Raw genomic sequence first — 22,552 nt, forward strand, 5'->3', positions numbered from 1 at the left:
TTTAAAAAAAAAATTCCGTTGCCGGGAATCGAACCCGGGTCTCCTGGGTGAAAGCCAGATATCCTAACCGCTGGACGACAACGGATGTTATTACTAACTGTACTCCACATTATACCAAATAAAGATTTAATGCTCATCAGCCACCAAAACTCCAAAAGGAAACTTTAATTTGACAGAGGTCATTCATGGAAAGTGACCAATCCCCAAATGTATATAATTAAGTAAAAACGCGGAAAATTAGCATTCCATAAATATAGATACAATTTATAGTAAATTATATTAAATGTTTTCTTGTCCTAATTTATGCATAGTGATTTTCTGAAAATATTCTTATTAATTTCTTAGTCAATGGTGCTTTCTTGGATTCTTTTAATGATAAATCATGCCTCGTTGGATTTTCTATAAATAAGTCACATTTGACTTTGGTCGAAACTCACAATCTCCCATTTTCTTTTACATGCTCTCTTTCTATATTTCTCAAGTTCTTACCAAATAGGGTGATATATTCGATCACACTTACTATGGAGGATTTGAGTTCTATATGGATGACTTGTGAAGAGGTGCGTCATTCCTATTCTTTCTTGTTTAAAGTGACATTTTGTTAATCTTTCTTGCTGTGGTTATTGCTTGGCTTGCAGTTAGATCAAAACTCTATCGTTTTGTTATACTTCAATTATGTGTTTTATGATGCTTTAGCAGTGATTATATTCAACTCAGTATATTTTTCTGCACTGTATTCATTCCCGGTCTTTCTAATCTGAATGCAAGTGTTCAGGTGATTGATGGATCCTCCACATCTAACCAATCCATCACCAATACATTTGTTACGTTTACTCTTAAATCCTCAAGTTGGTTTAGGTAAAGGAGATCGAGTTGGTCTAAAGATATTTATTTTCGCAAGTGTTGATGAGGATATATATGTTTAAAAATGCTTGCATTTTCTTTGTCAAAAAATGGATCTATTTAAAATTTTCAATATCCATATGATTCTTTTTATTAACAATTATATATGGAATAAATGAGTACTTTTTCTGTTTTATACTCTCTCTGTATAGACACGAACAGAAGCTGCATTAGTTGATTCTTTTGATAACAATGTGATCCAAGTTATATATTGATCGAAGCTAGCTTGTAATATTTCCATGGTACTAGTAAGTTTATGAAGCAGAATATATTATTCCTTTTCTTTTGGTTACAATATATTATTTATTTTTCAATGAAAGATGACCATGCCATCTTTTTTTCACCCTTTCTAATTTCTATTGTCTGAAATTAAAGAAATGCACGATTTGCATGGGCTTTTGTTTTTTCACTTTTTTTTTTTTCACAAATTGAAATACTGTATTGTGTATTACACGTTGTTTTTCCCATTTTTGACAATTTACCTGTTTTGAATTCACAGAGTACAGATGACTTGAAGCAGAAGATTTTGAGCACCACCCTTGAACTAGAATCAGTGAAGAGTTTAGCAGCTGAGAGTCAACAAAATGCGAACAAGATACTCAGTCTTTTACAGGTTGCATATAAAGAAAGAGATGAAGCCAGAAATGAGTTGCGGCAAATCATAAACAAGATGAACTCTAATTCTGCTCCAATCAAACAGTTTCCTAATGTTGTCCCACCCATTTTCATACCCCCAAAAGAAAACTCAGGCATATCTGAGTCGAACGGCATCATTAATCCCCAATATGACTCTTCTCTTGTTGATTCCTTATTTGATGCACTTTCTTCCCCAGATTTCTCGAATATCAACGATTCTAGCCACACGAGTTTTTTGAACCAGCATTTGACAAAAGAACTTATCGGGACTACTAAGAATATTCCCACTGGTGTAGTCTCTTTTAGTTTGGATGCTAAAATTGATTATATTGCTAAAGGCAAGAGTCTGCCTCAAAAAGGGAAGTTGTTGCAGGCTCTGATGGAAGCCGGTCCATTGCTTAAGACGCTTCTTGTCACCGGGCCTCCTCTGCCCCGGTGGCGGAATCCGCCTACTATGCAGACCCTAGAAATCCCACCCATATCACTTGAAGGTTGCGAGGCAATTCTTGCAAGTTTTAATGAGAAACCAGTGACAAAGGCATGTTCTTCTAACCATCTGAATTCAATATCCTGTCCTGGATTTTCTCAAACATGTTCAGCTGCCATATGGAATTTCAACAATGTTCCTCCTGTGATATCATGCAAAAGTTCGAGGTCGCTGAATTCGAGTTCATATTTTGATCAACAAATCCCTGCTGCCAAGCAATGTAGGCTTCAATGAATTTAGTGGCGAGTGATTAGGACCTCATTATTGCTGGTGTAAATGGGATACTTTTGTTTTTTGGGTATTTTTTTTGTACTTCTGTTTGAGAATTCAATAAAATCTGAATCAAATTTTCTTTGATTTAATTGTTCCATCATAGTTTGTTCATTCTAATAGAAAAATTCTATTTAACAGTGGATGTACGTACATGATAAACAAAAGAAGGAAATCCCTAGCAGTTACCATATCCAAAGTCCAAAGATAGTTGAAATCAATCCAGTTCGATATTGGAATTGTGACTACATGTAGGTGGGGGAAGTTAAATCAGAATGACATAAGGATAAGATAAAACTTATAACCAAACATGCATGCATTTACAATTTGGAATCAATGGTGAAAACTTGAAGAGGTAATTCTCTTGTAAACAAACATCATGAAAGGTACTACCAGTTTGTGGCTGTGTATAGTTTGGTTAATGGGGCATCTCTTCAGGATTGATCTGCTCTTGTTAATTTCTTCACTTCATTATACAGTAGTACTGAGGATCCAGCTGCTTTCGAGCCTTTAACCTTCTTCGTCTGCAAAACTTTGTTTGAGTTTGACAACTGCTGTTGCAATTCGAAACATCAATTAATCAAGTGTTCATTGCATTACATGATCAACCTGAAGGACAACAATCCAAGGAAAAACAAGTGAAATACTCTCACCATTGTATGAATTGACATCCTCATTCTTTTGGGGTTTCAAAGTGGGGAACTCTTTCTGGTGGAATGTTTGGTGGTTCTATTGTAGTTAACAATTGGGGTATTGACATACCTCCGGAAATAACAATTTCTGCAGCACATTAAAACCGAAAAGCTCATGCCAATTTCATCTTCAACCATCTAATATATAGTTACCAAAAAAGAAAAGAAAATATCATGTACAGAACAATTTGTCATACCAATTCCTTCTCGAACTGACAGATTAGGCCTCATAACATCTTTGGGACTGATCAGAACAATGTCTCCAAGATAAAGGTGGTTGGTAGGTATATAAACACAGCAGAGTTCTTCTCCTACACTCCTTCGATTAAGAATAACTGTATTTGTAATAAATCCCAATACATATTCTCCGATTCTTGGATGCCTTATGATAGCCACTTCCTTGAACGCCTTAGAGGTCTGATCTGCAAAAGTGATGTCAAATGGGTCTAAGTTTCAGAATCTAGAAGCTCAGACAACGTTGTATGATAGTTTACATATACCTGGTGATATTGCTGTACTAATTTGCTTTGAGGCAGTATATATATAGCTTATAAGCGGCATTTTCTTAATAAACCACTCCCATACGGTTAGAACTGAAGTTCCCAACCATGATTGCATGAAAACACCAATTAAGAAGATGAAGATGAGAGAGGTGGCAAATCCAAGACCTGCAGATTGAAATCAGTCGCAACGAAAAATGATAAGAGATTTTCCTTCACCCTAAAGTGTTGAATTCATCAGAGTTGGAATTACCGTTTGCTTTGCTTAGAAAATTCTTTACTTTCAAGTCTTAGCCTTACTATTTCATGTCCAACTGAACCCAAACAAATGAAATTATACACAGTAAGTAATTCGACTTACCAAAAACATTGATTCCTAGATGATTATAAATTGGGGAGAAGAAACCATCCACAAAACGAATGAAAATCCACGTCACGTAGAATGTAATGGCTATTGGAAGAAGAATGACACTGTAAATATATTGATAAGAAAAAATCATTAAACTCATGAAGAAAGTTTCTCTGCTATGTACTGTGTACTCATGTAAATGCCAGATATTTTAGCACAAGACGGGTATCTGTAAAAAATAAAAAAGAAATATCCCACAAAGTGATTGACATTGTTAGAGTAAGAAAATAGAAGAGATGAGAAGTTACCATCCTGTCATAAACTTCTTGGAAGCCCAGCTCTGAATGACTTTTGAAAATGCCTGACAAAGCAAGCAGAAAATTCATGTAACTTTCAACACAAGGTATAGAATCTGACACGTCAATCATATCCTAACAAAAAAAATCTCTATTTAATGAAAGGATCCTTAATGAAATTATGTTTTGCAATATGTGAATGTGTAGGAGAAACCTCGCGGCCGGAGGTATGATGGGAATGAGATGATGTTGATGTTGTGGAGGTAGCTGGAGATTCCGGCGAGGAGTTGGAGGATTTGGGAGGTGCATTTTCGGGGTTCGAAACCGGAATAAGAAGCTCTAGATCCCTCTCCCTCTCTCGAATCAGGAGCTCAAGATCTCTCTCCCTTTCTCTCGTTGCCATTGTGTTTCCCTTCTTGTTCTTGCTTTTGGGTGTTGGTGTCTCTCTGCCTCTGCGTCCCTTACAGTTTGCGAGAAATACTCGGACCACTATTAATTGAAAATCAAATTTAACCAATCACACTAAGACAGAGTGCCTTCCTCTTCAAACGCCATCGTTTGGGATTCCTAAGTCTGTCAAAGTGTCATTTTGTATATTCATTTTCAGTTACTAGCAAATTAAATGTGATAATTCTACACAGTAATTGCCATATTAATATGAAACAGACCAACATAACGTCAATATGAAGGGGGAGGATTCAGTGCACCGACGTGCACTTGCACCGACATAAATTAATTGATGGTTAGATTATATTAAATACATTCTTAGGAAACCACAGCTCTCTCATAAACCATATATATTCATTCATTTACATTTACACAAAACAATTCTTAGAAAACCATTTGGAGGAAAGGAAAGGTTTCTAATTTCAGGCTAAACACATAAACCATCATAAGTTACACAAAACACACCCTGAACTCCTGAAGGATTCAGGATCCTAGTTTTTTTTTTCCCCCTACATATTTCAGTCTTCTCAAGTTCCTTCAGCTTTAGCTTTCAGAATGTGACGTTTATTTAGTGACACAGAGGCCATCTATCTCTATATCTTCAGGTACTCCCACTTGGGTAGTTGCAGCTATCGTAGCCTATACGAAACAAAAGAGTATAAGCACACAAATGCATGCTTGAGGTGAAATGAACTTTATTCTGGTCAAAGCCTTACTAGGGTTGTTCGAGGATAGTGTAGCAGTTTGCGAGAAATCGCAGTTCTGAGCATCGTGACCGGCGGTTTGATACAGAATATTCATGGCATAAGCAGCGTGGGAAGCCACCGTGTTTGGTTCAAAACAAGCCCCGCCCGGTTGAATTGGACTACAATCAAAACCATGTCCACAAACATAATCTATGTTAGCCTGCAACTGAGTCTCCGACACTCCTTTCTTAGGCAAACACCACACCCCTTTATTTGGATTCGGCGCAGTAGATGGGTTTGTTGGCGTTTTGGGCACTACTGCAGAGGGTGTCTTGGGTGTGGTGGGCACGGTCGGCGTCTTGGGCACAGTTGGCGTGGTGGGGGTCTACAACAACAAAAATGACAATGGTGAACATAAAAAAAATTACAATGTAGACTAAGATGTACACATCAAAGATTAGTTCTGTTCATGATGATGAATTTTCACCTGGCTAGCACTCTTGGAGAGACCAACGTCATAAGTCATGGTAAGGTCAGGCTTGAAGAGGCCGAAAGCTCTCTCGGAACCAGGGCCGGGTTTCAAGTTCTCATCATAGAGTGCAAAGAGGTAAGTGTCCACCGACTTCCCTGGCATTAATGGAGTCCCAACCATTGATCGAAGATGCGCAATCAGATTACCGTTATAGGCTTTGGCATTTTCGACACTCGGACCGACCTCATTGTCGTCTCCTTTGTACGGCCAGCCAGTCTCCGCAACCACAATTTCCACATTACCGTGCCCCATGGAGTTCAATGCAGATTTTACTGCATCCACCTAAACAGAGGAGTTAGTTAACAATTAGGTCAATTTGGTTTCAAAGGCATAACGGTCTTTAACCGGGGTCGTCTCACCTGTGCGTCGAACATGTTCATGTACTTGATGTTTGTGTTGGAGTCGAACCGGCCCTGGTTGGGTTGGAAGAGGCAGAAAGCCAGGGTCTCGGGTCGGGTGTCACTCCGGTACGCAAAATACGGGTACGGGTTGATTGCAAAAGGCGAACCGGTGGCGCTACAGAACGCCAGCAACGCCTTCATGACGTCACCAAAACTAGGATCAAAGCTACCGGAGGACGGCGGCTCAGATTGCTTGAGCACCGACATGGCATGGACAGTGGAGACCTTAATTTTCCCGCCCAAAGATGCGGAGTTGAGGGCGTTTTGGACATTTTGCATCGCCGGAACTAGTTGACTCACCAGTCCCTGGTCGCCGGAGGTCAGGACCTCGTTGCCGACCGTTATGAGGATGATGTTGCTTGCCGGGTAGAAGGCAAGAACGTTGGTGCTGACCCAGTTGCTCGCGTAATTCGGGTCGGACGCAAGGGCAGGGATGTCGCCGTTGGCCGCTCCGATGACGATTCCGATGCCGGTGTTGGCTAGCGCTTTGATTATGGCCGGGTCGGATCCGTAGAGCCGGACCTTTTGGATTGAGGTGGACTGGAGTAGCTTTGCGGTGGATGACGGCGGCGGGAGGTTGTCGGCGACTTGACCGTAGTTTACGCCGATAAAGGATTGACAATCTGCATTCAATCAAACCAATAATCAGATTAAAGAAAGTAAGAAACAGAGCAACTCAAACAGACCCTTTTTTTTTTAATCATTTCATTTACATTAAAAGAAACATATTTTCATCTTCAGGCCAAGAATTTCAAACTTACTTGCAACGTTGAAAGTCATAACGAAGAAGGCTACAATGTGAAGGAGGATGATCGCCATGGTTGCTCTGTTCAGGTTGCTCTGGTTTTCGAAGCGAAGCGCGCAAGAAATAGATGACGGGACTTGGGGGTAAAACCGTAAAGTGAATTTTCGGTGGGGTGGGCTTCAACTTTACTAAAGTAAATTGGACATCGAGTTAAGTGCAGTGCTAATCTGCTACCTGTGAAACTGGAATCTCTGTAAGTTTTTTTTTTGGGCGTATGTACGACGTGTAGCGTTTGCTTCTGTTTGAATGATTATTTTTATTTTTTTTGCCGGGGGAAAAAAACGAAAGGTACTTACTGTGGCTGGGCGGTTCTGATTTTGTAAAGGTGAGGAGTTGGGAGACAATGGTTTAATTGTGAGAGTGATAAAAATGCAGAAAGAGAGCTTTCATGCATGTACTTGAAATCGTATTTAGGAAATGGCGTAAATAGCCTTTTATTGCGACCGTTGTGTACTTGTGTATTTGGTTATCATGAGAGATTCTTAGGTATGGCGGGCGTGCCACGTAGCCGTACGTCCAGCCAATCACTGTCTATACAGAAGGGGTGTTTTGAGTATTTTATTATAATTAAACATGGATGGTTTTGGAATTCAATTAAAAAATAGAGAGATATGATTGACCGGGCGTATCACTTGGCTGGTACGTTTGCCCTACCTATCATTATCAACGTGGCTTTTTGGTCCACATGTAAAGATCTCATGCATGAAGACACTTGTCTTATTGGCTAGGCATTCTTTAGGAAGATAGTCGGAGTATTAGATTTGTCCGACCATTCAATCAAAAACATATTCCTTTTATAAATTGATATATATTTTGAATCTTAATGATAAATATGAAGTGTTTTGAATATCAAAATTTTTCTTCTATGAAATTTGATCGATAGGATAGACCAAATAGTATGGCCGCCCACTAAAAATTTGCTTGTAGTTTTCGTGAGTAATAATTTCTCTACTGACTCTCAAAGTTGTAGGATTTCAATTCAACTCCACCTCCACTTTAGTTAGTTAAAAAGAAAGAAAAAGAAATCAAACAAATACACATATTAGTGCATGTTTTTACTTCCTTACTAAGGAATACAGTCTCTCCTTTTAAGAACATGGCCACATTTCCAGCTTGAAAGAACTTTGAGCAACATAGAAAGTAAAGCATTTTCAATCAAAGCACACTATGAAAAAAGCTTCTCATATATTAGTAGAATATTGATGTGCTTACTTCAGGAACAAACGCACAAAGGAAACCAACTTTAGCAAGCTGAGTATAATTGGTGACGAAGTAACCTTTGAATAATGATAGAGAAGAACCATGATTTCAATTTTCAAACATTCAAACTAAAGCTTTTGTTCTCCCAGTGCCTAGTACATGCTAAAGATTGGCCTCTAGCTAGCATATTATAAACTACTGCAAAATCGATCAACATGCTTATCTTGGATCAGTACTTTAATGAATAACTTCTGATGTTATCAATCATAACCATTATCAACTTTCCGATAAAGTACGAGTTTGGTAGCTAACTAAATCTCTGTATAGCTATAATTAAGTAATTATTTTGGACTAATTGAGATATTATTCAGTAATTATTTATGATCACGACCATTGTCAACTTTCCTATCAAGTAAGAATTTGGTCACTAGCTAAATTTCTATTGTGAGTGTCTGATCACTAATGCCTCTTCTGGAAGCATAGTTCATAAAAAAAGGAAAAAGAAGAAGCATAATTTAGCATTTCTGGTGCATCTGATCCATCCACAGAGTGCCTTTCTTTAACATTGAGAACAATATGGGCTAATGAATTTGGTCACTAGCTAAATTTCTATTGTGAGTGTCTGATCACTAATGCCTCTTCTGGAAGCATAGTTCATAAAAAAGGAAAAAGAAGAAGAAGCATAATTTGGTCACTAGCTAAATTTCTATTGTGAGTGTCTGATCATTAATGCCTCTTCTGGAAGCATAGTTCATAAAAAAGGAAAAAGAAGAAGAAGCATAATTTAGCATTTCTGGTGCATCTGATCCATCCACAGAGTGCCTTCCTTTAACATCGAGAAAGGCATTAGTGACCAAAGATTTGCTAACAAGCTAACTGGGTTGTTTTTGCAGAAGCAAAAAAGGTAGACCACCACACGCTGGTCAATTTTTTGAAAAATAATAAAAATTTGCTCTCGTTGAGAGTCGAACTCAAGACCTCCCGCTTACTAAACGGGTGCTCTAACCAACTGAGCTACGAGAGCCTTTGTTTTAAACTGTCAAAGTAGTGGTACATGAAAATAATCCCAGTGTACATGAACCCAAAAAAAAGCAGAGTTACAAAATCAATGTATATGAACCAGAATTCCAGCAAACTGAGGATTTTGAAACCCTTACTGCTATCAACAATTACAAAATCAATGTATCCGTTACAAAACCAAATACACCAAATGCATTGTTGCTGCTCATTTTGCAGTAATGGAAATTCTCACATATGAAAGAGGTCTCTGGTAAGCTCATCAACAAGTCCAGTGAGCACACCCCTCTCCAGATCCCTAACAACTTCATCCACTTCAACAAACCCAAACATGGTCACATCCCAACCCAAATCCCACATACAGTTCAGCTCAGGCTCCCTGTTATTCACGTCGAATTCAAGCATTCTAGGCACATACTCTTCAGCCCCACATTCCAGTTTTCCATTCTTCCCATACAGTTTCAGCTTATCAATGTCTTTACTCAACTGCTTAACCAGCTCATCCAGAGACTGGACCTGAGTGAAGCTTATGGATACCTTCACAAAATTGGGATGCACAGCGAGCTCTTGCCTTTTACCTTTTCTTTTCATTATCTCGTAGCTGCAGTCTAATGTGAGCTTTATGTCTTCGGGATGAGTGATGTAGTTGTACTCATGATCGTAGTCGCTACTACTAGCGTGGAGAATTCCGAAAGGGATTTCGAGTCTGAAAAGTGCCTCTGCTGTGTTGAGGAACAGTTGGCTCTGGATCACTATCTGCTTGAGAAGGATTTCAGTTTCTGTAAGTGGCTCTTGTTTTCTCCATTTGAAAGGCTTCTGTTGCTCCAATTGCAATGTGGATGAAATATCCAAGGTGTCTTCATGGGTTGATTGGGTTCCTGCAACTTTGATTATTAACTTACTGAACCATTTGTTGCCACTTGCATTGATTTATAGGTTCATAGGTAGAAATGTAGTAACTTTTGTTGATGAACTACATGGATTGACACTTGGGTTTTGAAATAGATATAGAAAAATCTGTAATCTCTCTATGGAGGTATATAACTGTTCTTGAAAAAAAAAAATGGTTTTTTTGAAAGGGAAAAAGAAATTGTTTTTGTTTAGGTGAGATGGGGAATTCAGTTGAAAGCAGAGGTTCTACTTACCATTAAGTGCATTTGGTGATGTAATGCACTCATCAGCTCCAAAGATTGGTACTTGATCATGTTGATCGTTAGGTACTACTGAGACTGAATTTTGACGCTGCATAACAATCAACAAAACTTTGAGTTAGTTCCCACCAAGGTTGAATTGATGAACAGAATCTTGCTTAACTCTAATAGTTAGAACCTTTCGGGTTTTATGGAAGATGAACTTTACACTGTCATGTGGGACTAGAGTTTTTGGTTCTCGGAGGCTTCGGAATTCGTCTTCATTGTGACCATAGAAAGTAGGAGCCTCAGCTTCTTTCTGTAGGTTTTGTACCAAATGTAGTGGTCGAGTGCTTTCTGTTGATTTGTTGGACTTGACAATGCATGGCTCTGCTTGTTTCAACCTGCTGGCTCTACCCTTTTCTGCTCCATTGTGGCCACCGACTTTATCATGGGTTCTATGTGTCACTTGCTCCAAAATAGATTGTTTTAGAGGCCTTGTCAACTTATACAGCGTTCCATTTCTTCTGGTCACTACTTCATCCACTCTTCGAGGAATTTCACTTTTATTCACTCTTCTAGTTTTTGCCTTCTGTAAGGGTGCTACATGATGAATAGCTTTCTCCTTCATAGCTAGTGGAATGCCTAAATTTTCTTGATCTGAGTCCTTTTGAGGAAAATCATTCATATGGATGTTCAATTCAACTGAACTTTTTCTTCTCACCAGATTCTCGTGGTAAGTGCCATTTGGAACTCCTCTGGGTTGCACAGCATTAACAACTTCTATCATACTGTTTCTATTTACCCTGGCTTGGCTTGTGTGAGGCTGCTTTGCTGCCTTGTTGGATGTACTCTTGGATACCATCTCAGTACCTTGTTGTTTTCTTACCTGCAACTTTTGTTCCCCATACCTCATAGTATCCTGCTTTCTTTCTTTTTCGTGATTATCCTTACTGTTGTTCTGTCTGAATTTGGCACTTTGCTGCTTATCTGTTTTCATGGTGGTTGTCTTTCCTGATCTTGTCACAGGTTTTATTCCCATCAAGTCTTTTGAGGATTGTTTTCCATCATGAATAACCATCTCAAGGCCAACATTGTTGTTGGCAGCCAGGACCTTTTCTGCTTGCAGAAGAAAAGCAGTGTTTTTCTGCATCAATGGATTCTTATTGCCTTCTACCACTTTCTGTCTACTTGTGGATACCAGATTCTCACCATCTTTGGTCTTAACACCAGCAATCTTACTGCTTTCCTGCATTGTGTGCCCTATTGCAGCTCCCCTTTCTCTTGGTTTCTTAGGGATGTTGTCTTTCTGTGTGGTAGTGGATTTTGCGTTTTCATTTTTGGGAAGCTCATCCAGGCCCATCAGCTTTGCAATAACATTTGGAATCCTATCTTTTTCTGGTTTAGACACTTTCTGGTCTGACTGTTTTGATGGATTTTTGACATCAGGGATATAGCTGACTGAATGCCTGCGAGAAACTGAGGTTGCTGTCTCTCTGCCTTGCTTCTCATCCGTACTACCTCCTGTGGGGTAAGTCAGAGCTGCCATCTTAGGCTTGAGGGCCATCCTTCCTACTTCTTGGATTTTACGAGCATGTCTTGTTGATTTGTCAAAGGAAAACCTTGGCAGAGCCAGTTGCTTTTGTTCTTCTATTTGGTCTTCACCATCTTCATCTTCGTCTAGCAATGTGATCCGACTTTTCCTTTGGGAGGTGGTCATATGTTCTGAAGCTTCCTGCAGGTTCACAAGCATTCTCAAGGACTCTTCCAAATCCATGGCCCCTTTAAACAGTTCCTTCCCGATCTCTATTGAAAACTTATCAACTTTAACACCATTGGAGCAAGCTCTAAGGATCTGGTTTAGTTTCTGTGCCCCTCTGGATATTTCTTCTATATGAAAATTTGAAAGGTTAGGGAACTGACTACTTGAACCCCAGTACATGTTGACATTTCCCTTTCTTTCCATTTTGTTGAAGTCCATGGATCCCCTACCAATTTGATTCAGAAATCCCATCACTGAACTTTTGCTTGATGAACTTGTTCTGGTGAGTTTTGTGGCTCCATTCTCAAGTGCAAAAGCCAAGGCCATGGAAAGATCTACTATTTGTCCTGAGTTCCCACCTCTCCCATAAGCAACCATCTGGTTTGAAGTTTCTTGACGAATAGGTGTTCTACTACTTCCAGTTGACCTGCTCTGGGGGTTCCCAGTTCTGGAACTAGTCTACAAGAGTGGAAAAAACATTTGGAGACAAAATTAATTTCATTCCATCTGCTTTAATAATAATCAGATTGCAGCAATTTCAAGTATGATCACTTACTATTCCATGGGTTTTTGTATCCCTTGATCCTCTATAAGTTTGCTTGGAATAAGCATATGCATCTGTATGAAGACATCATAGAGTGCGATAGGAATCAGTTTCAGTATATATATTCTCTAGCTATAAATCATACATAACCGTTTGAGCTCCGCAGATGTCAGTTCAAGTGTACTGTTTTGCGCCTTCATCGGTCCTAAAGTGGAAATATATCTCATTTGATCAAAACAAAACAGACCACTTTTTGTCTCTCCATCTTTAGTTTGTGAGTAAAACAGGAGAAGCAATGGTCTACCACTATGTTCTGTCTAATCAGTTTAGATCAAACTTACCATCCGACACCCATTTTCCTAATCGTCTTGAAGAAATTTCAATTTTCAAGTATGAAAGTTAAACAGATAATATGAGGGTCTTAGTTAGTGTAGTTTTAAATTTAATTTGCTACAGGGACAAATAACAACAAATATGTCATAGTTTTCAGAACAACAATGCAATTTCTACAAGTGAAGGTACTTTTGCAGTGCTTTCACATGCAGACTCTTTGAATAAAAGGACAAAGAACTAGATTCTTTTCTTAAATATTGTGTTTGTTCTTTCAAGTGATCCTTATACACTTCTTGCTGCTTTTAACTATTGCTTGCACTCAGTGCACAAGAATCATAGTTCTCATGAATTTTTTATTTCAGTCTTTAAGTGCAGCCCTAATTCATGCTCTTTGAATTGGTAATGAGGAAATTCTAAACGCTCATATCTTCTTCATTTCATAATGACCAGGACAAGTTTCAGGAGGTTAAATATATACTTACCTATAGCCATTGCGTTTGAACGGTTTGAGCTCTGCGCTGGTGCAGCCATTCGTTCCTTCCTAACCCGAAGATCATCCAGCAGCTTTTGCGCAAAATCTGATCTCTTTGCCATGTTGTGCGTGCAGCAGTGCAGACCTGCAGCTGCAACTCTGTTTCAGTATTGTCTCAACAATACTTGAGCAACAAATTTGTACATTGTGTTTTTGGTAGTAAATTCTTTTGCATAGGGGCAGAGAGATGAGAGGTAATGCTCTATTGCTAGCTTGAAATTGTGGTTGAGGTGATTCTTTCAAAGTTGGTTGAGGTGGGAAGTCCATTCCAAAACTAAAAGTAAACAGTGTTGGAAGATTCTTTCTTCATATCATAGAAAGATTGAAGTGAACGTTTAGCTCTCATTCTCTCTATGTTTGTGATCGTGTGCCTGACTTACATTTCAATCTAAGCAAGGGCAGGGTTTTCAAAGAGCTTCTCTTCCAAGCTTGTCTATGCGCAACTTTTGCTTAGTTTTCAATGAGTATCTTCATCTCTCGATGGACAGAAGTCTCGGCCCATTTTGTGTTTCCCTCACGTTTTATGATGATTCATACAATCCACATTTAGCCTTGCCCACTGTATTTCGTCAATAATGTAAATGTCTTTACCCTACTACCTCTGGCCAAGTCAAAATAACTGTCGATTTTTACAATATAAATAGATCAACCCCGCCCTTCTCAAACCAAACCGCTTCTTTTTCAGGCTCATCTAACCCTTCATCGCCTTCTCGTTTCTACATCTATTTCCTTCTCCAATTCTCCCATTCGAATTCGACCCGACCCGACCCGACCCGACCCTTTCGTCTCAGGCTTGGAGTTTCGGTACCGGATCTCTTCAGATCCAATCGTCCTCGTCCTCGTCGTCTCGCTGTTTCAGGCCAGAAAGAATCAAGAATCTTCACCTCATGAAATCCACAAGGTAATGGAAATTTCATTACTTTTCTTGTATTCAAATTGATTCTTAAGCTTCTTGATCTCGTTCTTAATTTTTCGCATCGTTTTTAATTTCAGACAATTAGCCTTCGCTAATCGTCTGCGTTCGTTTAATTGGATCGGCGCGGCGGAGCAACGGTGGAGGTTGATTGATATGATGACTGGTTTGTAGAATTGTATGATTGTTGCAAAATCTTGTTTCAATCATGTAGTCTTGAAGATGATGGAGGTAGGATAATCGAAGGAAAGGTATATATAATCTGTTGAAATGTGTAGGAGACCTTTGCCATGACAGGTGCGCTTGCATGGCAGGTCAAAATGCCCTAATAAATTTACTTTTTTTGGGTTTTAGGGGAGGGAGATGGCACGGAGTTGTTGTTTTTTTTGGTCCGGCTCTCCCTCCTCTTCTGCGTGCTCTCTCTCTCTCTCTCTCTCTCTCTCTCTCCCTCTCTCTCTCACACACACACACACACCCACCCACACACACAGAGACACACCACATTTTAGTCTACGGTTGCGTTAGTATTTGAGAAGCCAAATAGGATATCAATTTGGCTATTGAACCGGCACTAACTGCAGAATTTGACTGGCCATCTCGATTTCAATGCAGGAGGTATTAAGTTTCATTTGTTACTCCATTGAAAACCGGTTAGGATTCTTTTAACGCCTGGCATTTAAGATATTAATTCTATACTTGTAAACCCTGTGTGAAGCTATAGGAATTGGTTTGATCACTGCAAATGCTGCATTGGTAACTAGCATTCCAATATCACCTTATAAAGTTCTTGCGCAGAAAGATCACATAGTTTTTCCCCTCCAATGACATGAGTAAGAAAACATTTGACTCTACCAGCATTTTAACTTGCTTGCTTTCATATCCAATAATACAATATAGTGAACCTGCTACCATGCGCTCGAGCACCTTTTCCCCATTCTCAGCTCTATCACTTGTTCACGATCAACAGAGAATCATAGTTGAGATCCATTTGATTCTAGTTTGCAATTCTTTCATCAATGATAGTTAATTGATCAGTATCTGAGCTAGAGTGCCTTTGTCAATTATTTGCATTTTTCGATCAGTATCTGGTAGTTTTTGTTTTGTTGTGAGGATGTGGAGGCACTAGGTGTTGATGTGTAGAGAGTAGTACTCAGAGTAGTGATATGTTCCATGTTATTTGGGAAGGTAGGGTTGTAGTTTGTTTCATATGTATGTATCTGAAGCGATACTCTATCAGCCAATTTGAAGCATCAATATCTGTAAGCACAGAAGAAATGGTTGATGGAATATTGAAGTAATATGGATGTGGCAGATTCTGTTCTCATACTTGCTGTTGATTGTAGTATGTTCCTCCTGTCAATTCCCCTTTTTTTGTGGTTTGTTTTGAGTGAGGATGAAGAATTATAAATGGGAAGGTTAGACAGTTGTAGAATTTCGTTGTACAGTTTTGTTTTGATGATTTGTGAAATCTTCATTAAATGGGTCCTGATGCAGGCAGACACAAGGGCTAGAAATGCAATTGTTCATGTTTGCATTGTTTCCTGATCTGAGGCTATCTCAGTTGTTGGACGTTATGTAATCGGTAGGTAAACTGCTAGTTTATTCTATTTGGAACGGCATCCCGATTTTCATATTGATCTATACTAAGTTTTGCCGCATTCTACTTGTCAGTCCTGCAATTGCTCTGTTATTGAGATATATTACGCAAGTATGTGCTACAATTGCACTGGTGCGAGTGACCCTTATAGTTGGTTTTGAGCAAACATTTTGGGGAAGGTTCAGGGCAAGAAAATCTTTTCTATATCTTCTGAAGTCGTTTCAGTCTGCAATGTGGTCTCTGGGGGAGATTTCTTAGAGTTTTTGAGATCAAATGTAAATGGCAATAAGTTGTAGCTGTACTCATGTGGCTTGTCACTTTATCCATCTGAAGGTTTTCTCATGCTTCATATAAGGTGCTTGCAATATCAGAATAATAATCACCAAGTAATTCGAGTACTATTTAGTTTGAATGATTTGTCCCTAATAAATTTCCATAATAGATTTTGACCGACAGCATTCTTACTGTGGCTGTTATAAGAATTTTGAAGTAATATCAACATTCGTACTGTCATTGTTATTGCATACAAACTGATTTTGACTGCCTACGTTTTTGGGTGGTTATTGTGTATGCTGAGTTATTTATTTGTGTTCAAATAGTTTGGCTTGTTACTACTGTTTTCAATCCATGGATCCAAAAGCTTATCCTGAACTTAGAGGATTGGGCGTGTGGTGGTTCGAGTCCACGTGGATCCCTTTATTGCTATGAGCATTACTGAATTGTTCCAAGAATGATTTGAATTGCCAATTTTCTGAAGAATTTATTGAAATGTGGGTTTTAGTTTTTGTTAAATGGTTTCTTTTGCTGTTAACAGCCTGGTTACTCAGTCTCTTTGCTCTGCAGCCTCTGCCCTGCTATGCTCCTCATTTCCTCTTTGTGGTACAAGCTGTGTCTTCGAGTCATTCTCCTTGAATGCCAGTCGCATGAATCTTCGTGTTCTTCATTACAGCCAAAGCCAAGCCTTCATCAGTTCAGTGGCAGCACGAATTCTGTTATAGTAGATACTTTGAGCTGATTCTGAGTAGTGTAGACCCAAATCAAGATTAGAAGATTGTTTCAGGGACAAAGCAGCCTAGAATTCTGGTGCTTAGTTTACGTAAGGGATATACTTTGCTACCTCTGTCCCGTTTCTATTTGCAGCAAGGCTGTTGTTTTCTGTTGAGAAAGGAATCCTATTCTGGTCATGTGGGTTTCTCTTCACTGTTGCTACCTCTATTATTTCCAAGTTGGTAGAATATGTGAGGAGGAGAAATCAAAGTCATCCATATAAATATATGAAGATTTCTCATTTTTAATTTATGTCGACTAACATGTACGTTTTGATTATTGTATCGAAGACATCCATATAAATATATGAATCAAAGATTTCTCATTTTTAATTTATGTCGACTAAAGTGATTATTGTATCAAAGTCATCCATATAAATATATGAATCAAAGATTTCTCATTTTTAATTTATGTCGACTAACATGTACGTTTTGATTACTGTTGTACCAAACTTTTGATGGGTGGTGGTTATCAAAGTCCTTCGTTTTGTTTCTTTTTGCTGAAAGGAGTCTCTTTAGTCTAAAGTGGGCAGAAAATTGACTTGGCACTTGCTACTTGCAAGACCCTCCAGTCCTCCACCATTTGTACTTTTCCTTTATAAGCAAGTGGCCAACTCTCATTTCCATTAACACATTCTAGAAAGGCAAAGTAGATTGCTGAAATTTACACACCCCTTTTTACATTCTACACACCATTTGCCTTTTTTTAATATTTCTTATCAATTCACAATATTTTTCTTCCGAAACTACCATTCTCTCTCTCTCTCTCCCTCTCTCTATCCACAGAACCCCATTTGTGCAATCAAAGACGGGTCAAGTAATCCGCAACCCGAAATGGGTCACCAAAGCCCGACTCCAGTGCCATGTAAACACCACTCACCGGACTTGAGTTCATCGGACGACGCCGCCGCAATCAGCAGAGCGAAGAAGAGCCGCTACCTAGTAGACGACGACGACGACGGCGCGGCGGTGATCGGGTCGAGTGCTCCGGCAAGTATTGCCGGTCATGCAGCACCGGCATGATCGTTGATTGCGTGGCGTTGTGCTGCTGCCCCTGCGCTCTGGTCAACCTGTTGACTCTGGCCTTCGTGAAAGTGTCGTGGATGGTTGGGAGGAAGTGCTTGGGGTTAGGCAAGAACAAGAAGAAGGAAAACCAGAGCCAGGGGCAGAATCGGAAATCCAAAAAAAAGTGCAGGAGCAAGAAGAAGCAGGTTAGTAGTAGTCATCGACATCAACGTTGAGCGGCGGAGGAGGAATTGTCGGCGCAGATATCGTGCTACGTGTACGGTGTTGATGATCAGGAGGAGGAAGAAGAGGAGGATTGTGGGTTGCGGATTAGTGCCTTCACCATTCGTTTTGATGATGAAAATTCAAGTACAAAGCTTAAAGTGTGGGTTGCCCAAATGGAAACTGGGAGGGAGGGAGGGAGGGGGAGAGAGAGAGTCTGAGATTTGGATCGGAGGGGGAGAGAGAGAGTGTGTGTGTTTTAGTTGTAGGCTGTGTAGGGGTGATTTGGTAAAAGCAGCACAAGGGGTGTATAGAATGTAAAAAAGGGTGTGCAAATTTCAGCCCCCTTTTAATACTTGGAAACTTTATTTTCGTCGTGAAAGTTACTCAAAAGAAGAAAAACATCAACCGGTTTTATATCTTAGAGCAAGTTCACCCGTTGGGTCACCAGGTCACCTACTATTCACTGCTTTTTAGTGTTTATTTCTACTCTCTGGGTCACCGGCACAGTTTCCAATAAGACTTGGGTCACCAGGTCAACTTGCAGGTCACCAGGTCAACTTGCAGGTCACCAAGGTGACCTAGAAAGTGACCCAGGGTGACACAAGGCGACCCATGACACGAAATACACTGTGCTCGTGACCCAGAGAGTAAAAATACACATAAAAAATAATAAATAGTAGGTGACCTGGTGACCCACGGGTGAACTTGCTCTTATTATAATACACAAGAAAACCAATGTGAATATATTGACACGTTGCAACATAGTATTTGGCCAGAAAAAAGTATATAAAACCGAATTTGTTCTAAAATTTAATTAAAAAGGAAAAAAAGAGAGAGATCTCCCAAAAGATTGTTCAATGTCCCACTCACAATCCGCCACGTAGGTTGGGCAAAATCAAGATTGATTTACTTACTGATTCTCTCGGAGACTCTGACACACACAACACACGAGCTAGCTCGAGGAGACAAACGTACTTACCCCGCGGTTTCCATTTAGACGTGATGCTTTTCACATAACACGTGGAGGTCTCTCAGACCGCCTGTCGTTGCTTAAAACAAGAACAGGCGGTGGTGCTAGCAGTGCCGCCAGCAAAGCACAGTCTCTCTCTCTCTCTCTCTCTCTCTCTCTCTGCCCAAAATATCTGGAGCTGCCGAAACAAACAGACACCAACAGCTCCAAACTCGGTCTCTTTCACTCTCTCTCTCTCTCTCTCTCCCGTGTTTATTCACAACATTTTCGTGAACAACAAATCTCTCTCTCTCTCTCTCTCTCTCTCTCTCTCTCTTCGCCATGGTTGTAGCCTCACAGCTTCACCCATAGACTACTTTTCTTCAGGTACTTAATTTTTTATTTATCTAGTGCATATAATTTCTGGGTTTGTTGTGATATATTCTTCTAGATCACTTTAATAAAAGTCAAGAAATTATTTGAGCTCGGGAAAAATGGAACACCCACTTTTTTGACTAGGAAGGATGCATTTATATTTAGTAGAGACAAACAGAGGCTTCCATTTTCCGGGGGCCCAACACGAGTCAAGAGTCAAGCTTGTTCATTTATTTGTGCCGTCCAATGTCATTTGTTTCTTGGAATTCAGGGTTAGTTGAATCACGCTTACCTTCCGCTAGTTTTATGGAGGCGACGCGATTTGCGTGATTGATCTTTTTTTTTTTTTTTCCTGCAACTCTGGAGTTGGTGGATCGATCTGCTCTGCTCTGCTTTTGTAGTTTTGTATTTGATTGGTGGAACCGATCTTAACAAGTATTATTTTACTGCCATTCGGTTTATCTGTTTTGGACCTTAAATTTAGTTGTTACGATATTTGAGGAGGTACTTGTTTTAAGGAGCTGATATGTTGTTGTGTGCTGTGTAATTAATTTCCCAGCTGAAGTTGAACTAGTGAGTTACGAGGAGGTTGTGATACTGAACCATTCGTGACCATGTTTGGCTACTGGGGAAAGTCTCATCATCACGAGAATGATTCACTGCAGCCTGAGGTGAAGGTAATTAATCGCAAGTTTCTTATTTGATAGTTATTATTTTTTTTTTCTTTATTTGTTTTTGAACATATATGTCTTAATTATTTGATAGTTAATGGCGAAAAGCAAATAAATGCTTGTTAGATGCTACTACCATTTGATTGACCACAATTTATAAACGTCAATATATATGCAAATGAATGCAGATCAACGAGCTAAAGGCTGCAATTGGACCCCTATCAGGCCGTAGTTTGCAGTTCTGTACTGATGCGTGCTTCAGGAGGTACTTGGATGCGCGGAATGGGAATGTAGACAAGTCGAAGAAAATGTTGGAAGAAACACTCAAATGGAGGTCGACTTATAAGCCTGAGGAAATTCGTTGGGTAAGAATTCATTCCATATCTTAGATATTTCTCTCTGTCTATGAATCAAGTTTTACTGACTATTTTATATGGTCAGCCTGAAGTTGCAGTTGAAGGCGAGACTGGAAAAGTTTATAGAGCAAATTTTCGTGACCGTCATGGGAGGACTGTTCTGATATTGAGACCAGCAATGCAGGTAGAGTGGGTTGTTATCAAATTCATATTACTAATACCTTTGTCTGTCATTACTTAAGCTGAAAATTAATGCTTCTACAAATGCTGCAGAACACAATGTCATTAGACAATAACATCCGGCACTTGGTCTATCTTATAGAGAATGCTGTCTTTAATCTTCCAGAGGGTCAAGAACAAATGGCTTGGTTGATAGACTTTACCGGGTGGACACTGAATACTTCTGTCCCTGTCAAATCAGCACGCGATACCATCAATATTTTACAGAACCACTATCCTGAGAGGCTAGCCGTGGCGTTTCTCTACAACCCTCCACGGATTTTTGAAGCATTTTGGAAGGTTTGAGCTTTATTCTTCTTATTTGCTTTTCACAGCTCCATTGAAAATCATTTGCAACAAGAATTAATGGTTGTATAGAGCCTGCTAACCCTGGACAGTGCCATTGAAGATCATGTAGGAAAGACCGGTGAATGTACATGTGATGTTAACAGTGATGATGTTTGCCTCTATGATATTCAGACTCTATATTTGTTTCCTAATTTCTACTTCCTATGAATAATTTAGAAGTTTTCATGAACTTGATGATTTTTTGCAGCCGAACCTAGTTTACTATCTTAAAATTTTGGAGTTGCTTCCGGTTTTCCTGCCTTTGTTTTCTTTTTGGCTCTACAATTGAAGGTCGAATAACAGTTATAATCATGAAATCATTCAAATTGGTGATAGACATTCATTTGAGATATCTGTTTTATTTCATTGTCCTTTGCTGTTATTTGATAATCATGAAATCATTCAAATTGGTGATAGACATTCATTTGAGATATCTGTTTTATTTCATTCAAATTGGTGATAGACATTCATTTGAGATACCCTTATGTTCATGCAGATTGTCAAGTACTTCTTGGATAACAAAACATTCCACAAAGTAAAGTTTGTTTACCCGAAGAAGAAAGACAGCGTGGAGCTTATGAAACACTATTTTGATGAGGAAAATCTCCCTACTGAGTTTGGAGGAAAAGCCATTCTAGAGTATGACCACGAGGAGTTCTCAAAATTAATGACTCAAGATGATGTGAAATCAGCTGCCTTTTGGGGCTGTGATAACAAGATACATCATGCTAGCAATGGTCATTCTGGAGCTGAGGTAGCTCCTGAACCAGCATGCCTCACGCTGGCAGCTAGTTGATATGTCGCGCCGATAACCTTAGTATATTAGAATAAGTGAGGTGGTTTAACTGAGAGAGACGGTAAACTCATTAAGTTCCGTGCAGAACCTCTCTTGCAGGTGTATCTGAGTGTCTTGATGGGAGACTTCCTGGGACAGTGTTTAGAGGCTACATGGCCATTCAAAGACAGAAAAGCAATCGAGTATAATTTTATTAGTACTTGACTACTTGTCTCCTAGTAACAACTGTTAATTGTTTATCATGAAATGCTTGAAGATGGTAGTTTTGCACAATGTATACATTGCTATTCATCTGATATTGTCGTTCATATACGGCTCATTTCCTTGGCCTAACAAATTCTACCAAATCTTGGAATTGTTTCATCATATCCTAATTCCTACTAGAGATGAATCAAACAATAAATCAGGTTAAAAGATGTAATATCAAAGCCCTCCTTTGCAGACTGAAATGACAGTGCTATGCTATTCATACAGACATACAGTGACTGTAACCTCCACTCCTCCAGGCACTAGAAAAAAAGGAAGGAAAG

General features: G+C 39.3%; 4 protein-coding genes and 2 non-coding genes across 12 annotated transcripts; 1 reads left to right on the forward strand and 5 right to left on the reverse strand.

The window, feature by feature from the left end:
• Positions 1-13: 13 nt before the first annotated feature.
• TRNAE-UUC (transfer RNA glutamic acid (anticodon UUC)) lies at positions 14-85 on the reverse strand. Its single transcript has one exon. It is a non-coding gene; the product is annotated as a tRNA-Glu (tRNA).
• A 2,332-nt stretch (positions 86-2,417) lies between these two features.
• Positions 2,418-4,750, reverse strand: LOC133739370 (protein LIKE COV 1-like). 2 transcript variants are annotated; one of them, XM_062167151.1, is made up of 7 exons: positions 4,348-4,750; positions 4,146-4,198; positions 3,850-3,959; positions 3,489-3,656; positions 3,186-3,410; positions 2,950-3,076; positions 2,418-2,850 (listed from the first exon to the last, which is right to left on the reverse strand). In XM_062167151.1, the coding sequence occupies exons 1-6, from the start codon at positions 4,534-4,536 to the stop codon at positions 2,970-2,972; spliced, it is 852 nt and encodes a 283-aa protein (XP_062023135.1). In that variant the 5' UTR covers positions 4,537-4,750; the 3' UTR covers positions 2,418-2,850; positions 2,950-2,969. The 2 variants fall into 2 exon arrangements, with proteins under 2 accessions (XP_062023135.1, XP_062023134.1); XM_062167150.1 differs by having other exon boundaries at positions 2,421-2,847; positions 4,348-4,747.
• A 145-nt stretch (positions 4,751-4,895) lies between these two features.
• LOC133739368 (glucan endo-1,3-beta-D-glucosidase) lies at positions 4,896-7,120 on the reverse strand. 2 transcript variants are annotated; one of them, XM_062167149.1, is made up of 5 exons: positions 6,961-7,120; positions 6,158-6,822; positions 5,754-6,080; positions 5,297-5,651; positions 4,896-5,219 (listed from the first exon to the last, which is right to left on the reverse strand). In XM_062167149.1, exons 1-5 carry the CDS (start codon positions 7,016-7,018, stop codon positions 5,182-5,184), a joined length of 1,443 nt encoding a protein of 480 aa, XP_062023133.1. In that variant the 5' UTR covers positions 7,019-7,120; the 3' UTR covers positions 4,896-5,181. The 2 variants fall into 2 exon arrangements, with proteins under 2 accessions (XP_062023133.1, XP_062023132.1); XM_062167148.1 differs by having other exon boundaries at positions 4,896-5,651.
• Positions 7,121-9,154: 2,034 nt separating this feature from the next.
• TRNAT-AGU (transfer RNA threonine (anticodon AGU)) lies at positions 9,155-9,228 on the reverse strand. The gene has a single exon. It is a non-coding gene; the product is annotated as a tRNA-Thr (tRNA).
• A 73-nt stretch (positions 9,229-9,301) lies between these two features.
• Positions 9,302-14,422, reverse strand: LOC133735309 (uncharacterized). 4 transcript variants are annotated; one of them, XM_062162728.1, is made up of 5 exons: positions 13,473-14,422; positions 12,670-12,731; positions 10,581-12,572; positions 10,367-10,463; positions 9,302-10,099 (listed from the first exon to the last, which is right to left on the reverse strand). In XM_062162728.1, exons 1-5 carry the CDS (start codon positions 13,582-13,584, stop codon positions 9,453-9,455), a joined length of 2,910 nt encoding a protein of 969 aa, XP_062018712.1. In that variant the 5' UTR covers positions 13,585-14,422; the 3' UTR covers positions 9,302-9,452. The 4 variants fall into 4 exon arrangements, with proteins under 4 accessions (XP_062018712.1, XP_062018711.1, XP_062018710.1 ...); XM_062162727.1 differs by having other exon boundaries at positions 9,302-10,105; XM_062162726.1 differs by having other exon boundaries at positions 10,551-12,572.
• A 4,961-nt stretch (positions 14,423-19,383) lies between these two features.
• LOC133735311 (uncharacterized) lies at positions 19,384-22,388 on the forward strand. 2 transcript variants are annotated; one of them, XM_062162732.1, is made up of 6 exons: positions 19,384-19,644; positions 20,192-20,309; positions 20,492-20,668; positions 20,745-20,843; positions 20,933-21,178; positions 21,723-22,388. In XM_062162732.1, the coding sequence occupies exons 2-6, from the start codon at positions 20,247-20,249 to the stop codon at positions 22,020-22,022; spliced, it is 885 nt and encodes a 294-aa protein (XP_062018716.1). In that variant the 5' UTR covers positions 19,384-19,644; positions 20,192-20,246; the 3' UTR covers positions 22,023-22,388. The 2 variants fall into 2 exon arrangements, with proteins under 2 accessions (XP_062018716.1, XP_062018717.1); XM_062162733.1 differs by lacking the exon at positions 19,384-19,644 and adding an exon at positions 19,911-20,067.
• Positions 22,389-22,552: the final 164 nt, after the last annotated feature.

The sequence above is a fragment of the Rosa rugosa genome, chromosome 3 (assembly GCF_958449725.1).
Source record: "Rosa rugosa chromosome 3, drRosRugo1.1, whole genome shotgun sequence".
Taxonomy (NCBI): Eukaryota; Viridiplantae; Streptophyta; class Magnoliopsida; order Rosales; family Rosaceae; genus Rosa; species Rosa rugosa.

Bases quoted from the DNA above. Each gene is read 5' to 3' on its own strand.
- LOC133739370 (XM_062167151.1), bottom strand. From the start codon at position 4,536: ATGGCAACGAGAGAAAGGGAGAGAGATCTTGAGCTCCTGATTCGAGAG. The intron at 3,657-3,849 runs GTAAGTCGAATT...TTCAATCTGCAG, and splicing joins TCTAGGAATCAATGTTTTTG to GTCTTGGATTTGCCACCTCT. The intron at 3,411-3,488 runs GTATATGTAAAC...TCACTTTTGCAG, and splicing joins TAGTACAGCAATATCACCAG to ATCAGACCTCTAAGGCGTTC.
- LOC133739368 (XM_062167148.1), bottom strand. From the start codon at position 7,018: ATGGCGATCATCCTCCTTCACATTGTAGCCTTCTTCGTTATGACTTTC. The intron at 6,823-6,960 runs GTAAGTTTGAAA...GATTGAATGCAG, and splicing joins TATGACTTTCAACGTTGCAA to ATTGTCAATCCTTTATCGGC. The intron at 6,081-6,157 runs GTGAGACGACCC...TCCTCTGTTTAG, and splicing joins TGAACATGTTCGACGCACAG to GTGGATGCAGTAAAATCTGC.
- LOC133735309 (XM_062162725.1), bottom strand. From the start codon at position 13,584: ATGGCAAAGAGATCAGATTTTGCGCAAAAGCTGCTGGATGATCTTCGG. The intron at 12,732-13,472 runs GTAAGTATATAT...GTCTTCATACAG, and splicing joins TTCAAACGCAATGGCTATAG to ATGCATATGCTTATTCCAAG. The intron at 10,106-10,366 runs GTAAGTAGAACC...TAATAATCAAAG, and splicing joins ATCACCAAATGCACTTAATG to TTGCAGGAACCCAATCAACC.
- LOC133735311 (XM_062162732.1), top strand. From the start codon at position 20,247: ATGTTTGGCTACTGGGGAAAGTCTCATCATCACGAGAATGATTCACTG. The intron at 20,844-20,932 runs GTAGAGTGGGTT...CAAATGCTGCAG, and splicing joins TATTGAGACCAGCAATGCAG to AACACAATGTCATTAGACAA. The intron at 21,179-21,722 runs GTTTGAGCTTTA...ATGTTCATGCAG, and splicing joins TTTTTGAAGCATTTTGGAAG to ATTGTCAAGTACTTCTTGGA.